Below are 17,703 nucleotides of genomic sequence, written 5' to 3'. Positions count from 1 at the left end.
GAGGTATATGTGAGGAGTATATAGGGCGAGGTATATGTGAGGAGTATATAGGGAGGTATATGTGAGGAGTATATAGGGAGGTATATGTGAGGAGTATATAGGGAGGTATGGGAGGACAGAGATGCTCCTCCCCACCCTGTGACATGCGCAGTCTGACCCTTCCTGTGACATGCGCAGTCTGACCCTTCCTGTGACATGCGCAGTCTGACCTTCCCCTCATTCTGAAGTCTGTCCTCTTTCCAGCTCTCTGAGGTAACCAATAACATGGCGTCTACTGTCCTTTCTGCGGCGACGCACTGTGAAGAAAATTGCGCATGCGCTTCACAGTTTGTGGCACGGTCGTAGTTTGTGGGCGCGGTTAATCAGTGTCATTTCCGCCGGGAGGGGCGGTGCTGCTGTCATGGAGACGGTTCCGGACCTGCCTGAATCTAGTGAGGAGTGCGGGACACATGGCGGGGGAGGTGGTGACCGTCCAGCTCGGGAACTACAGCAACCACGTGGGGGCGCAATGGTGGAGCCTGCAGGTGAGGAGCACGGGGGGTGATGATGATGAGGAGGTGTGATCTCTGGAGGAGGATGATGATGATGATGAGGTGTGATCTCTGGAGGAGGATGATGATGATGATGATGATGAGGTGTGATCTCTGGAGGATGATGATGATGATGATGAGGTGTGATCTCTGGAGGATGATGATGATGATGATGATGATGATGATGATGAGGTGTGATCTCTGGAGGATGATGATGATGATGATGTGTGATCTCTGGAGGATGATGATGATGATGATGATGATGATGATGATGATGATGAGGTGTGATCTCTGGAGGATGATGATGATGATGATGATGATGATGATGAGGTGTGATCTCTGGAGGATGATGATGATGATGATGATGATGATGATGAGGTGTGATCTCTGGAGGATGATGATGATGATGATGATGAGGTGTGATCTCTGGAGGATGATGATGATGATGATGATGATGATGATGAGGTGTGATCTCTGGAGGATGATGATGATGATGATGATGATGATGATGAGGTGTGATCTCTGGAGGATGATGATGATGATGATGATGATGATGAGGTGTGATCTCTGGAGGATGATGATGATGATGATGATGATGATGATGATGAGGTGTGATCTCTGGAGGATGATGATGATGATGATGATGATGATGATGAGGTGTGATCTCTGGAGGATGATGATGATGATGATGATGATGATGATGAGGTGTGATCTCTGGAGGATGATGATGATGATGATGATGATGATGATGAGGTGTGATCTCTGGAGGATGATGATGATGATGATGATGATGATGATGAGGTGTGATCTCTGGAGGATGATGATGATGATGATGATGATGATGATGAGGTGTGATCTCTGGAGGATGATGATGATGATGATGATGATGAGGTGTGATCTCTGGAGGATGATGATGATGATGATGAGGTGTGATCTCTGGAGGATGATGATGATGATGATGATGATGAGGTGTGATCTCTGGAGGATGATGATGATGATGATGATGATGATGAGGTGTGATCTCTGGAGGAGGATGATGATGATGATGATGATGATGATGATGATGAGGTGTGATCTCTGGAGGAGGATGATGATGATGATGATGATGATGATGATGATGATGATGATGAGGTGTGATCTCTGGAGGAGGATGATGATGATGATGATGATGATGAGGTGTGATCTCTGGAGGAGGATGATGATGATGAGGTGTGATCTCTGGAGGATGATGATGATGATGATGATGAGGTGTGATCTCTGGAGGATGATGATGATGATGATGATGATGATGAGGTGTGATCTCTGGAGGAGGAGGATGATGATGATGATGATGAGGTGTGATCTCTGGAGGAGGAGGATGATGATGATGATGATGAGGTGTGATCTCTGGAGGAGGAGGATGATGATGATGATGATGAGGTGTGATCTCTGGAGGAGGAGGATGATGATGATGATGATGAGGTGTGATCTCTGGAGGATGATGATGATGATGATGATGAGGTGTGATCTCTGGAGGAGGATGATGATGATGATGATGATGATGATGAGGTGTGATCTCTGGAGGAGGATGATGATGATGATGATGATGAGGTGTGATCTCTGGAGGAGGATGATGATGATGATGATGAGGTGTGATCTCTGGAGGAGGATGATGATGATGATGATGATGATGAGGTGTGATCTCTGGAGGATGATGATGAGGTGTGATCTCTGGAGGATGATGAGGATGATGATGATGAGGTGTGATCTCTGGAGGAGGATGATGATGATGATGAGGTGTGATCTCTGGAGGAGGATGATGATGAGGTGTGATCTCTGGAGGAGGATGATGATGATGATGATGATGATGAGGATGAGGTGTGATCTCTGGAGGATGATGATGATGATGATGATGAGGAGGTGTGATCTCTGGAGGATGATGATGATGATGATGAGGTGTGATCTCTGGAGGATGATGATGATGAGGTGTGATCTCTGGCGGATGATGATGATGAGTTGTGATCTCTGGAGGATGATGATGATGATGATGATGAGGTGTGATCTCTGGAGGAGGATGATGATGATGATGATGAGGTGTGATCTCTGGAGGAGGATGATGATGATGATGATGATGAGGTGTGATCTCTGGAGGATGATGATGATGATGATGAGGTGTGATCTCTGGAGGAGGATGATGATGATGATGATGAGGTGTGATCTCTGGAGGAGGAGGAGGATGATGATGATGAGGTGTGATCTCTGGAGGAGGATGATGATGATGATGATGAGGTGTGATCTCTGGAGGAGGAGGAGGATGATGATGATGAGGTGTGATCTCTGGAGGATGATGATGATGATGATGATGATGAGGTGTGATCTCTGGAGGAGGGGATGATGATGATGATGATGAGGTGTGATCTCTGGAGGATGATGATGATGATGATGAGGAGGTGTGATCTCTGGAGGATGATGATGATGATGATGAGGTGTGATCTCTGGAGGAGGAGGATGATGATGATGATGAGGTGTGATCTCTGGAGGATGATGATGATGAGGTGTGATCTCTGGAGGATGATGATGATGATGATGATGAGGTGTGATCTCTGGAGGATGATGATGATGATGATGATGATGAGGTGTGATCTCTGGAGGATGATGATGATGATGATGATGAGGTGTGATCTCTGGAGGAGGATGATGATGATGATGAGGTGTGATCTCTGGAGGATGATGATGATGATGATGATGATGATGATGAGGTGTGATCTCTGGAGGATGATGATGATGAGGTGTGATCTCTGGAGGATGATGATGATGATGATGAGGTGTGATCTCTGGAGGATGATGATGATGATGATGAGGTGTGATCTCTGGAGGATGATGATGATGATGATGATGAGGTGTGATCTCTGGAGAAGGATGATGATGATGATGATGAGGTGTGATCTCTGGAGGATGATGATGATGATGATGAGGAGGTGTGATCTCTGGAGGATGATGATGATGATGATGAGGTGTGATCTCTGGAGGATGATGATGATGATGATGATGAGGTGTGATCTCTGGAGGATGATGATGATGATGATGATGAGGTGTGATCTCTGGAGGATGATGATGATGATGATGATGAGGTGTGATCTCTGGAGGATGATGATGATGATGATGAGGTGTGATCTCTGGAGGAGGATGATGATGATGATGATGATGATGAGGTGTGATCTCTGGAGGATGATGATGATGATGATGAGGTGTGATATCTGGAGGAGGATGATGATGATGATGATGATGATGAGGTGTGATCTCTGGAGGAGGATGATGATGATGAGGTGTGATCTCTGGAGGATGATGATGATGATGATGAGGTGTGATCTCTGGAGAAGGATGATGATGATGATGATGATGATGAGGTGTGATCTCTGGAGGAGGATGATGATGAGGTGTGATCTCTGGAGGAGGATGATGATGATGATGATGATGATGATGAGGTGTGATCTCTGGAGGATGATGATGATGATGATGAGGTGTGATCTCTGGAGGAAGATGATGATGAGGTGTGATCTCTGGAGGAGGAGGATGATGATGATGATGATGATGAGGTGTGATCTCTGGAGGATGATGATGATGAGGTGTGATCTCTGGAGGATGATGATGATGATGAGGTGTGATCTCTGGAGGATGATGATGATGATGATGATGATGAGGTGTGATCTCTGGAGGAGGATGATGATGATGATGATGATGAGGTGTGATCTCTGGAGGAGGAGGAGGATGATGATGATGAGGTGTGATCTCTGGAGGAGGAGGAGGATGATGATGATGATGATGATGACGATGAGGTGTGATCTCTGGAGGATGATGATGATGATGATGAGGTGTGATCTCTGGAGGACCAGGATGATGATGATGAGGTGTGATCTCTGGAGGATGATGATGATGATGATGATGAGGTGTGATCTCTGGAGGATGATGATGAGGTGTGATCTCTGGAGGAGGATGATGATGAGGTGTGATCTCTGGAGGAGGATGATGATGATGATGATGAGGTGTGATCTCTGGAGGAGGATGATGATGATGAGGTGTGATCTCTGGAGGAGGATGATGATGAGGTGTGATCTCTGGAGGAGGATGATGATGATGATGATGATGATGAGGTGTGATCTCTGGAGGATGATGATGATGATGAGGTGTGATCTCTGGAGGATGATGATGATGATGATGAGGTGTGATCTCTGGAGGAGGATGATGATGATGATGAGGTGTGATCTCTGGAGGATGATGATGATGAGGTGTGATCTCTGGAGGATGATGATGATGATGATGATGATGAGGTGTGATCTCTGGAGGAGGAGGAGGATGATGATGATGATGAGGTGTGATCTCTGGAGGATGATGATGATGATGATGATGATGAGGTGTGATCTCTGGAGGAGGATGATGATGATGATGATGATGAGGTGTGATCTCTGGAGGAGGAGGAGGATGATGATGATGATGATGAGGTGTGATCTCTGGAGGAGGATGATGATGATGATGATGAGGTGTGATCTCTGGAGGATGATGATGATGAGGTGTGATCTCTGGAGGAGGATGATGATGATGAGGTGTGATCTCTGGAGGAGGATGATGATGATGAGGTGTGATCTCTGGAGGATGATGATGATGATGATGAGGTGTGATCTCTGGAGGAGGAGGATGATGATGATGATGAGGTGTGATCTCTGGAGGAGGATGATGATGATGATGATGAGGTGTGATCTCTGGAGGATGATGATGATGATGATGAGGTGTGATCTCTGGAGGAGGATGATGATGATGATGAGGTGTGATCTCTGGAGGAGGATGATGATGATGATGATGAGGTGTGATCTCTGGAGGATGATGATGATGATGATGATGAGGTGTGATCTCTGGAGGAGGAGGATGATGATGAGGTGTGATCTCTGGAGGAGGATGATGATGATGATGAGGTGTGATCTCTGGAGGATGATGATGATGATGATGATGATGATGATGAGGTGTGATCTCTGGAGGATGATGATGATGATGATGATGAGGTGTGATCTCTGGAGGAGGATGATGATGATGATGAGGTGTGATCTCTGGATGATGATGATGATGAGGTGTGATCTCTGGAGGAGGATGATGATGATGATGAGGTGTGATCTCTGGAGGAGGATGATGATGATGATGAGGTGTGATCTCTGGAGGATGATGATGATGATGATGATGATGATGAGGTGTGATCTCTGGAGGATGATGATGATGATGAGGTGTGATCTCCGGAGGAGGATGATGTGTGATCTCCGGATAATGTTATGTTGCAGGAGGCGGAGTTCTCCCAGAGTCAGGATTGTGAAATTAGCAGTGATGTTCTGTTCCGTCGAGGGGTGACCCTGCAGGGGGAGGAGACTTACACCCCACGACTCATCGCAGTGGACCTAAAAGGTGATTGTGTGAAGCATCGGCAAGAGTCCTGGACTGTATTACTACAGCTATATCCTCCTCCTATTACTATATTACTACAGCTATATCCTCCTCCTATTACTATATAACTACAGCTATATCCTCCTCCTATTACTATATTACTACAGCTATATCCTCCTCCTATTACTATATTACTACAGCTATATCCTCCTCCTATTACTATATTACTACAGCTATATCCTCCTCCTCCTATTACTATATTACTACAGCTATATCCTCCTCCTCCTATTACTATATTACTACAGCTATATCCTCCTCCTATTACTATATTACTACAGCTATATCCTCCTCCTCCTATTACTATATTACTACAGCTATATCCTCCTCCTCCTATTACTATATTACTACAGCTATATCCTCCTCCTATTACTATATTACTACAGCTATATCCTCCTCCTCCTATTACTATATTACTACAGCTATATCCTCCTCCTATTACTATATTACTACAGCTATATCCTCCTCCTCCTATTACTATATTACTACAGCTATATCCTCCTCCTCCTATTACTATATTACTACAGCTATATCCTCCTCCTATTACTATATTACTACAGCTATATCCTCCTCCTATTACTATATTACTACAGCTATATCCTCCTCCTATTACTATATTACTACAGCTATATCCTCCTCCTATTACTATATTACTACAGCTGTATCCTCCTCCTATTACTATATTACTACAGCTGTATCCTCCTCCTATTACTATATTACTACAGCTATATCCTCCTCCTCCTATTACTATATTACTACAGCTATATCCTCCTCCTATTACTATATTACTACAGCTGTATCCTCCTCCTCCTATTACTATATTACTACAGCTATATCCTCCTCCTATTACTATATTACTACAGCTATATCCTCCTCCTCCTATTACTATATTACTACAGCTATATCCTCCTCCTATTACTATATTACTACAGCTGTATCCTCCTCCTCCTATTACTATATTACTACAGCTATATCCTCCTCCTATTACTATATTACTACAGCTGTATCCTCCTCCTCCTATTACTATATTACTACAGCTGTATCCTCCTCCTATTACTATATTACTACAGCTATATCCTCATCCTATTACTATATTACTACAGCTATATCCTCCTCCTATTACTATATTACTACAGCTATATCCTCCTCCTATTACTATATTACTACAGCTATATCCTCCTCCTCCTATTACTATATTACTACAGCTATATCCTCCTCCTATTACTATATAACTACAGCTATATCCTCCTCCTATTACTATATTACTACAGCTATATCCTCCTCCTCCTATTACTATATTACTACAGCTATATCCTCCTCCTATTACTATATAACTACAGCTATATCCTCCTCCTATTACTATATTACTACAGCTATATCCTCCTCCTATTACTATATTACTACAGCTATATCCTCCTCCTCCTATTACTATATTACTACAGCTATATCCTCCTCCTCCTATTACTATATTACTACAGCTATATCCTCCTCCTATTACTATATTACTACAGCTATATCCTCCTCCTATTACTATATTACTACAGCTATATCCTCCTCCTATTACTATATTACTACAGCTATATCCTCCTCCTCCTATTACTATATTACTACAGCTATATCCTCCTCCTATTACTATATTACTACAGCTATATCCTCCTCCTATTACTATATTACTACAGCTATATCCTCCTCCTATTACTATATTACTACAGCTATATCCTCCTCCTATTACTATATTACTACAGCTATATCCTCCTCCTATTACTATATTACTACAGCTATATCCTCCTCCTATTACTATATTACTACAGCTATATCCTCCTCCTATTACTATATTACTACAGCTATATCCTCCTCCTATTACTATATTACTACAGCTATATCCTCCTCCTCCTATTACTATATTACTACAGCTATATCCTCCTCCTATTACTATATAACTACAGCTATATCCTCCTCCTATTACTATATTACTACAGCTATATCCTCCTCCTCCTATTACTATATTACTACAGCTATATCCTCCTCCTATTACTATATAACTACAGCTATATCCTCCTCCTATTACTATATTACTACAGCTATATCCTCCTCCTATTACTATATTACTACAGCTATATCCTCCTCCTCCTATTACTATATTACTACAGCTATATCCTCCTCCTATTACTATATTACTACAGCTATATCCTCCTCCTCCTATTACTATATTACTACAGCTATATCCTCCTCCTATTACTATATTACTACAGCTATATCCTCCTCCTCCTATTACTATATTACTACAGCTATATCCTCCTCCTCCTATTACTATATTACTACAGCTATATCCTCCTCCTATTACTATATTACTACAGCTATATCCTCCTCCTATTACTATATTACTACAGCTATATCCTCCTCCTATTACTATATTACTACAGCTGTATCCTCCTCCTATTACTATATTACTACAGCTGTATCCTCCTCCTATTACTATATTACTACAGCTATATCCTCCTCCTCCTATTACTATATTACTACAGCTGTATCCTCCTCCTCCTATTACTATATTACTACAGCTATATCCTCCTCCTATTACTATATTACTACAGCTGTATCCTCCTCCTCCTATTACTATATTACTACAGCTATATCCTCCTCCTATTACTATATTACTACAGCTATATCCTCCTCCTCCTATTACTATATTACTACAGCTATATCCTCCTCCTATTACTATATTACTACAGCTATATCCTCCTCCTATTACTATATTACTACAGCTATATCCTACTACTATTACTATATTACTACAGCTATATCCTCCTCCTATTACTATATTACTACAGCTGTATCCTCCTCCTCCTCTTATTACTATATTTCTACAGCTGTATCCTCCTCCTCCTATTACTATATTACTACAGCTGTATCCTCCTCTTATTACTATATTTCTACAGCTGTATCCTATGTGATATATTCTGTATTTCAGGGAGTATTGGATCCCTCAGTGATGATGGTTCTTTATATGAGGACAGAAACATGAAGCTCAGCGTACCAGCTTGGTGAGATTCGGTGTGCCCCTTTATGTCCTGGTCCTCCACATAACGGGGTGTACAGCAGGCGATGAGTCTGTGCAGCATTAGATTGAAGCCTCGTCTCCCCCCCCCGTCTTGTCTCCACTCCCAATCCCCCCCTGCCGGCGCAGACCTCTCCCTCTGTATTGTTACGTGGCACTGCTGTGGCTTCTTCTTTTTTTTGGGTGATTGTTTTATGATGTCTTGTGTTACAGGAGAGGGAATGTGAGTGTACACAGAGAGGACCTCGGGCCCCCGCAGGTAAGATAAGGAGAGGGGCCCGTGTACAGTCTTGTCCGTTGTTAAGTGATTCCTGAGTCTTGTGTCTTTTATCAGGGAGCAGCTGGGACCCCAGAACAGAGTCACAATGGAGGTGAGTAGTCAGGGGGGGGGGGTGCGAAGTGCGGCAGGTGTCAATGGATGGGCAAATGCTAGCAGTGGTGGGGGGCCATGGAAGGCCACAGGTTTGGTTAGGGTGGAGGGGGGTCCACAGATGGGCAGGGGTTTGGGTAGGGTGGAGTTGAGGGGGTCCACGGATGGGCAGGGGTTTGGGTAGGGTGGAGTTGAGGGGGTCCACGGATGGGCAGGGTGGAGTTGAAGGACCTAATGTTCTCTCACTTATCAACAGGGCCGTTCCAGTCAGCGCCTCCACCCGGCAGCACAGAGAGATTTCCGGCTGCAGAGATGACTGGTCGGGTTTGGTCAGACTTTCTACAGACGCCGCTTCATCCTAAATCTCTGCACATTGTGACAAGTCACTGCCATGGAGGGTGAGTGGAGGGGAGGCCAAAGGTAAGGCTGGAGGGTGAGTGGAGGCCAAAGATAAGGCTGGAGGGTGAGTGGAGGGGAGGCCAAAGGTAAGGCTGGAGGATGAATGGAGGGGAGGCCAAAGATAAGGCTGGAGGGTGAGTGGAGGCCAAAGGTAAGGCTGGAGGGTGAGTGGAGGCCAAAGGTAAGGCTGGAGGGTGAGTGGAGGCCAAAGGTAAGGCTGGAGGGTGAGTGGAGGCCAAAGGTAAGGCTGGAGGGTGAGTGGAGGCCAAAGGTAAGGCTGGAGGGTGAGTGGAGGCCAAAGGTAAGGCTGGAGGGTGAGTGGAGGCCAAAGGTAAGGCTGGAGGGTGAGTGGAGGGGAGGCCAAAGGTGAGGAGGCCAAAGGTAAGGCTGGAGGCTGAGTGGAGGGGAGGCCAAAGGTAAGGCTGGAGGCTGAGTGGAGGCCAAAGGTAAGGCTGGAGGCTGAGTGGAGGGCAAAGGGAAGGCTGAGTGGTGGGCAAAGATAAGGCTGGAGGGTGAGTTTCTATGAGGCCTAATATTTTTGGTGCTCATGTCGTAGGGACATGGATGGACTGGATTCATTCAGCCAGGGGGAGGCGCTGTTCAAGACGCAACTCGATGAGATTGAAGACAGACTTCACTTCTTCACAGAGGAATGTGACTACTTGCAGGTCAGAAAGGGCAGGGCCGTGCGGAGGGGCGGGAGAGGAGCGGCCGTGGGGAGGGGAGCGGCCGTGGGGAGGGGAGCGGCCGTGGGGAGGGGAGCGGCCGTGGGGAGCGGGCGGGAGGGGAGCACGTGTGGTGTGGGCGGCTGTCCGGTATTTGCTTGACCCTCCATCCTCGCTGTTTCCAGGGCTTTCAGATCCTCTGTGACCTCCACAATGGCTTCTCCGGGGTCGCGGTGCGGATGGCGGAGTTGTTACATGACGAGTATCCAGGTCGGGGTATTCTGAGTTTTGGCGCGTTTCCTGCTCCATCAGGCGATAGGGTGAGGAGGGGGTAAGAGAGGTTGTGTGTGGCCCCGGGGCCAGGATCCAGCGTCACGTCTTTTTTCTTCTCCTAGGAGCCCTGTAAGGCCATGTATGAGCTCATGAACTGTGTCTTGGCCCTGGGGCCCCTCAGCAGCCTTAGCTCCGCCTTCTGTCCTCTGTCTGTGATGTCCAGCCTGTCCCGGAGACCGGGGCCCCCCACAGCGTTCCCGCAGCTGCTGTATGATGTGAGTGGATTGTTAATATACAGCAGTGTGTGGCTCCTCACTCTTTGCCTCCCCTTTACAGTGTGTGGCCCCTGTATCTTCCAGGCTGGGGTCCAGTATCATAGTAGCGCCATTTTGGCAGTGGCTCTGAACACGATGACCGTTCCTTATCGGATGACGTCCTCCAATCTCTCATTGTTGCACTTTGCGGAGTCGCTGACATTTGGCGGTAGAAAGGTGGGTTCCTGTGAGGGAGGGGCCCGGGGCCCCTGCGTTTTCACTCACATCTTGCGTTTTCCTTAGATGCTTTCAGCTGCCTGTTCCGTGCCTTTCCCGCTGGCGTCGGCCATGTCTTTGCCTGATTCTTTGCTTCCTCACCTGAGCTGTGGCCCCTGGCGCTCTGTGTCGCCATGTCCAGGGGCCGGTGCTGCTGTCTTCTCCCAGTCTGTGGTCCTGAGAGGAATCCCGGAGCGGCAGCAGATCAGGTGACTGTGTGTGACTCACTGTATGGCCCCTCCCTGCGTCAGAACGCTGTGCCCGGTTGGTGACGTGTGTCTTGTATCCTCAGTGATCATCCTGCTGGGACGCGACCGCCATCTTCTTTTCACACGTATGAAAATGGAGGCGATGTACTGCAGCACTACCTGCGTGATCTGTACCCGTGCTGTACCCTCAGGTATGTGCCCGCCCCTGAGTTTTGTTCACACTCACCTGTCACCACCAGTTATGTGCCCGCCCCCGAGGTTTGTTCACACTCACCTGTCACCACCAGTTATGTGCCCGCTCCTGAGGTTTGGTTACACTCACCTGTCACCACCAGGTATGTGCCCACCCCTGAGGTTTGTTCAGACCTGTATACCAGTGTGGTCAGTGTTCTGCAGTTACAGGATAAAGAGGTGTCTGAATTTTAACCCTTTTAGGATGGGGTGTCACATGTTCTGACATCCAACACAATAGAGACTTATCAAAACCTGTGCAGAGGAAAAGTTGCCCATAACAACCAATCAGATCGCTTCTCACATTTTACAGAGGCCTTAAAAAAAATTAAAGCAGTGATCTGATTGGTCAGCTTTACCTTTACACAGGTCTTGATAGATCTTCCCCCATGTGACATGACCTCTCCCGCAAGAAATGTCCTATGTCTCCGCCCCTAATCCTTATTGTGTCGAGCACCTATACTTCTCTCACAAATACCTTCTATATATTGTTCACTTGGTTGTCATTGTGCTCTGGAGAGGGCGTTTCCTAACTCTGCATGACTCCTCCTCCTCAGTCTGCTGTGCTGGGTTTCTCCATCCAATCACTGCAGGCTGCTCTGTAACCCCTTCCTCTCTGGTCTCCTCATCCAATCACTACAGGCTGCTCTGTAACCCCTTCCTTTCTGGTCTCCTCCTCCAATCACTACAGGCTGCTCTGTAACCCCTTCCTTTCTGGTCTCCTCCTCCAATCACTACAGGCTGCTCTGTAACCCCTTCCTCTCTGGTCTCCTCCTCCAATCACTGCAGGCTGCTCTGTAACCCCTTCCTTTCTGGTCTCCTCCTCCAATCACTACAGGCTGCTCTGTAACCCCTTCCTCTCTGGTCTCCTCATCCAATCACTGCAGGCTGCTCTGTAACCCCTTCCTCTCTGGTCTCCTCCTCCAATCACTACAGGCTGCTCTGTAACCCCTTCCTTTCTGGTCTCCTCATCCAATCACTACAGGCTGCTCTGTAACCCCTTCCTCTCTGGTCTCCTCCTCCAATCACTACAGGCTGCTCTGTAACCCCTTCCTCTCTGGTCTCCTCATCCAATCACTACAGGCTGCTGTTTTTTCACCATTGATTGTACTTTGTGATGACATTTTACTACTTTTAAAAAATTGTATAAATGTATGATTTTTGTATAAAGATAAGTGTAAAACCCTCCTCTTACACTACAACTGTTATTTTTCCGTATTCGCGGCTGGATGGGGGTCATCTTTGTTTTGATAGGACTTCATTGTGTTAATTAAGGTCTCATTTATTATGTTGTGTTGTCACTCGTATGAAATGTTTCCTCTCGTCATTTTGGGGATAATTTTCTGAGCTTTTTCTAAGTGGAAATTTCCAGCCATTTATTTACATATTCCTTCTTAAGGGGTGAAAAAAACCACTGTCATGTGATTCTGACCTGAGTGGCCACATTTACCTGCCTTTTTTTAACCTCTTCTCTTTAGTATGACCCACCTGGTGGGGGCACCCTGCATGCTGGGCCCCTCCTTCCCTCAGTTCTTCTCTCGGTATGTGACTAAAGATGGATGTGTTGTGGCAGAACCCCAGACCGCACCAACAGGTGAGGACCCCCAACATTAGGAGAAGTTAGGAAGGAGTTAAAGGGGGTTATCCAGGAAGTGTATATATATCTCTCTCAACTGGCACCAGAAAGTTAAACAGATTTGTAAATTACTTCTATTTAAAAATCTTAATCCTTTCAGTACTTATGAGCTGCTGAAGTTGAATTGTTCTTTTCTGTCTAAGTGCTCTCTGATGACAGAGTAGAAGCAAATCCCCATAGGAACTGCACAGAGCAGAATAGGTTTGCTATGGGAATTTGTTTCGACGCTGGACAGCTCCCGAGACATGTGTCAGAGAGCACTTTGACAGAAAAGAACAACTCCACTTCAGCAGCTGATAATTATTGGAAGGATTAAAATTTAATAGAAGTAATTTACAAATCTGTTTAACATTCTTGAGCCAGTTTTTCCCTGGAATACCCCTTTAATAGGTCAGGAGGCTCACCCACTGGTGGGAGGGGCTTGTATTGGCCAGAACACTGGACCCTTATGTGAACAAATGTTACATTTTATTTAAAACAAACATCGGCCATTTTGCCCCATATACAGAAAGTGCAATGTGCGTAACAACGGGGGAGGGGCATTCTGTCCAATAACCGCGCTCTTCTTCAGTTGTAGGTCGGATCCCGGTGCTGAGCGCTCTGCAGACATCCAGTGCTCTGCAGCAGATGCTCTGCAGCCTGTGTCACGAGGTCAGTATGGTGAACGTGCGTCAGTGGCTGAACTTCTCCACCGCGGATGTGGAGCAGGAAGACTTCCGAGAAGCCGTGGAGGATGTGCAGAGCCTAGCGCGCTGCTACCGGGCCGGAGAGGGCGACGCCACAGACTGCGACTAATCCTCCTCCTCCTCATCTGCCTCCACATCAGAGACAACATCCATCCCCTCCTCCTCATCGTCCGAGCTGGTGACACATCCCGTCTGGAAGAGATGAACGAGCTCCCGAAACCGCTGCGACACCTGAGTAGGGACAACGGGTGACATTTATAACCCCTCCCCCCTCTGATGTGAGGACGGCGAGTGACATTTATAACCCCTCCCCCTCTGATGTGAGGACGGCGGGTGACATTTATAACCCCTCCCCCTCGGATGTGAGGAGGGCGGGTGACATTTATAACCCCTCCCCCCTCTGATGTGAGGACGGCGAGTGACATTTATAACCCCTCCCCCCTCTGATGTGAGGAGGGCGGGTGACATTTATAACCCCTCCCCCCTCTGATGTGAGGACGGCGGGTGACATTTATAACCCCTCCCCCCTCTGATGTGAGGACGGCGGGTGACATTTATAACCCCTCCCCCTCGGATGTGAGGAGGGCGGGTGACATAACCCCTATACACCCCCCTGTATTATATGTACATTACCTACAGAATAAAGCTTCTTCACCCTCATCCTAGTATCTGAACACTTTTTGGGAAACCCCTAGTCCCAAACAAAGGTCTCACCTCTGAGGAGCTCTTGGTGCCCAGGCGGGTGGAGATGGCTGTGAAGGTGTCGTCCTGCGCCCCGCGCTCCTGGCACATGGTGAGGATTACGCGGTCGGCCTCCCTGCAGACGAGTAACAAGACATTTATTGTCCATCAGCACTAGAGGTTATAGGTTAATTATCATCAGACTATGGGAGATCTGAGAAATCATCTTCAGGTCATAGAGTCGAGAGTAATAATATTACAGGTTATAGTCACTAGAGTAAAAATATTACAGGTTATAGTCACTAGAGTAATAATATTACAGGTTACAGTCACTAGAGTAATAATATTACAGGTTACAGTCACTAGAGTAATAATATTACAGGTTACAGTCACTAGTGACTAACCTGTAATATTATTAATAATACAGGTTATGGTCACTAGAGTCTGAAGACTAATAATATTACAGGTTAGTCACTAGTTACTGTAACCTGTAATATTATTACTCTAGTGACTGTAACCTGTAATATTTTTACTCTAGAGACTATAACCTGTAATATTACTCTAGAGTCTGGAGAGGAATAATTAGAGATGAGCGAAATTTCAGTAAATTTGATTCGTCACGAACTTCCCAGCTCGGCAGTTAATGCCTTATCCTGCATAAATTAGTTCAGCTTTCCGGCGCTCCGGTGGGCTGGAAAAGGTGGATACAGTCCTAGGAGACTCTTTCCTAGGACTGTATCCACCTTCTCCGGAGCACCTGAAAGCTGAACTAATTTATGCAGGAAAAGTCATCAACTGCCGAGCCGGGAAGTTCGTGAGGAATCGAATTTACTGTAAGTTCGCTCATCTCTAGTAATAATATTACAGGTTACCGTCACTAGAGTCTGGAGAGGGGTTGATCGCTGATCCAGAGTTTTATCCTTATTGCAGGTTTGGGATCAGGAATTAGTGACTGGCACCTTTAGGGGTTTTAGTCTGCAGGGATGGCAAGTTATACAGACTGTTTCCATGACAACCCCTGGCACTAAGGTGTAACGTTGGAGAGCACCTACCTGGTCCACACAACAACCTTCTCTCCGTTGGAGCTGAGCTTGATGTTCTTGGCGCACATAGGCAGCGTCTGCTCCTCTCGTACTGTGCTCTGGAGGATGGATGGGTCCTCGGGGGCGGGATTTAAATGGAGTACAGAGGAAGTTGTGGAGGGAGAACACAGAGGAGGCGGTCCTGGAGCATCGGGCTCCTCTCTAATGTCCACCCTAGAGGGGCTGGGGCAGCTTTGCATCTTCTCGACCACCACAAGCTTTCCTGAGTGCAGTCTCCTGCCTCCCCGGGATGGGGCCCCCTCTGGCCTGGTGCCTCACTTTGCCTGTGTATGCCCCAGAGCGAGGTCTCTGTCCTGACACACTGCTGCTTGGGGGACCCCGGGCCCCTGGACTGGGCCGGTCGTCAGAGCTCTTAGGAAGTAGCAGCCTGTTATCTCCTGCATCAGACACAGAGCGATGTTCAGTAAAGACCCTCAAAAAACTTCAGCCCCCAAAAACTGTTTAACCCTGTGTATGACCCAGCCCCACCTGTGTCCTTCATTGTGGATGCCCCCACGTCCACGGATCTCTGGGAACGATGGTCACAACCCTGAATGTGACACGGGAATATTAAGTGAGGCAGAAGGTTTAAGGGCCCCGGCCCCAAACGGACCCCCCCCAACAGCACTCACCTTACTAGTGCACTGAGCACACAACCTCCTCTTACAGCGCTTCATCCTCTGCTCTGCGCCCCCATCATGACATGAACATGGACACTCCTTCCCCCCGTCTGGCCAATCAGCATCCTGCAAACACCACAATGCCATGAGGGGCGCCAAAACTAAGAACAAGTTTCCTCGACCCCCCGCAGGATGGAGACTCCGCGACCTTTACCTTATCCGGCCCATGACTGGCGTCTTTCCTTCGCTTACTCCTCTGCGGTGCGGACACTTTACTCTGCTCCTCCTCCTCCTCTATCTCCGGAATCGTCACTTCTTCAAACCCATCAAACTGAGCAAACGAAAAGCATCAGAGAGTCGGCCCCTCACCGGCCCCCACTACGTCCTGTGTAGCTCAGTCTGTCCCTCCGGCTGACGCCCCCCCATCCGGCTGACTCGCCCTCACCCCCCCCCTTCCGGCTGACTCGCCCTCACCCCCCCCCCTTCCGGCTGACTCGCCCTCGCCCCCCCCCCCTTCCCCCCCTTCCGGCTGACTCGCCCTCGCCCCCCCCCCCTTCCCCCCCTTCCGGCTGACTCGCCCTCGCCCCCCCCCCCCCCTTCCCCCCCTTCCGGCTGACTCGCCCTCGCCCCCCCCCCCCCTTCCCCCCCTTCCCCCCCTTCCGGCTGACTCGCCCTCGCCCCCCCCCCCTTCCCCCCCTTCCGGCTGACTCGCCCTCGCCCCCCCCCCCCTTCCCCCCCTTCCGGCTGACTCGCCCTCGCCCCCCCCCCCCCCCTTCCCCCCCTTCCGGCTGACTCGCCCTCACCCCCCCCCCCCCCTTCCGGCTGACTCGCCCTCACCCCCCCCCCCCTTCCCCCCCCTCCGGCTGACTCGCCCTCACCCCCCCCCCCCCTTCCCCCCCCCATCCGGCTGACTCGCCCTCACCCCCCCCCCATCCGGCTGACTCGCCCTCACCCCCCCCCCCCCCCCATCCGGCTGACTCGCCCTCAACCCCCCCCCCCCCCCCTCCCCTCCACCATCCGGCTGACTCGCCCTCTCCCCCCTCCCCCACTCACCGTATATTCCTTGTCCTCGGTCCAGTTCATCACCTCGAAGTCCTCCATGCGGCTGGGTGGTGGTCTCAGTTGGTCGAAGAAGAGGGAGAACTCCTCCTGTAGGTGAGTGTGCCCCTTTAACAGCTGCCACATCTGAGTCTTGAGCTGCAAAGAAGAAAACGCCGGAGTGAGCGCGGTGAATGGTCGCATGAGGAGCGCGGTCCGTAGGCAGAGGATACAA

At 48.2% G+C, this 17,703-nt stretch overlaps 2 protein-coding genes across 2 annotated transcripts; one reads left to right on the top strand and one right to left on the bottom strand.

Moving 5' to 3' along the window:
• The first annotated feature begins 347 nt into the window (after positions 1–347).
• MSTO1 (misato mitochondrial distribution and morphology regulator 1) lies at positions 348–14,707 on the top strand. The gene is made up of 14 exons (XM_056552898.1): positions 348–524; positions 5,834–5,954; positions 8,962–9,034; positions 9,262–9,307; positions 9,383–9,419; positions 9,675–9,816; positions 10,374–10,485; positions 10,668–10,802; positions 10,878–11,030; positions 11,115–11,246; positions 11,313–11,494; positions 11,578–11,685; positions 13,204–13,319; positions 13,933–14,707. The coding sequence occupies exons 1-14, from the start codon at positions 450–452 to the stop codon at positions 14,154–14,156; spliced, it is 1,656 nt and encodes a 551-aa protein (XP_056408873.1). The 5' UTR covers positions 348–449; the 3' UTR covers positions 14,157–14,707.
• A 1,143-nt stretch (positions 14,708–15,850) lies between these two features.
• On the bottom strand, positions 15,851–17,627 carry GON4L (gon-4 like; the record flags this gene model as incomplete). The annotated part of the gene is made up of 5 exons (XM_056552899.1): positions 15,851–16,208; positions 16,300–16,360; positions 16,443–16,556; positions 16,645–16,761; positions 17,484–17,627. Coding segments are annotated over 5 exons (660 nt in total), but the record flags the coding sequence as incomplete, so codon positions are not given.
• Between the last annotated feature and the right edge of the window lie 76 nt (positions 17,628–17,703).

Source organism: Hyla sarda, unplaced genomic scaffold (genome assembly GCF_029499605.1).
Source record: "Hyla sarda isolate aHylSar1 unplaced genomic scaffold, aHylSar1.hap1 scaffold_2062, whole genome shotgun sequence".
NCBI classification, from domain to species: Eukaryota; Metazoa; Chordata; class Amphibia; order Anura; family Hylidae; genus Hyla; species Hyla sarda.
The sequence above is the reverse complement of the archived record's forward strand: the minus strand, read 5'-3'. Positions and strand labels throughout refer to the sequence as shown.

Excerpts from the sequence above, each read along its gene's own strand:
- MSTO1 (XM_056552898.1), top strand. The coding sequence starts at position 450 with ATGGCGGGGGAGGTGGTGACCGTCCAGCTCGGGAACTACAGCAACCAC. Across the intron at positions 9,420-9,674 it reads AGAACAGAGTCACAATGGAG|GGCCGTTCCAGTCAGCGCCT; the intron begins GTGAGTAGTCAG and ends ACTTATCAACAG. Across the intron at positions 10,486-10,667 it reads AGGAATGTGACTACTTGCAG|GGCTTTCAGATCCTCTGTGA; the intron begins GTCAGAAAGGGC and ends CGCTGTTTCCAG.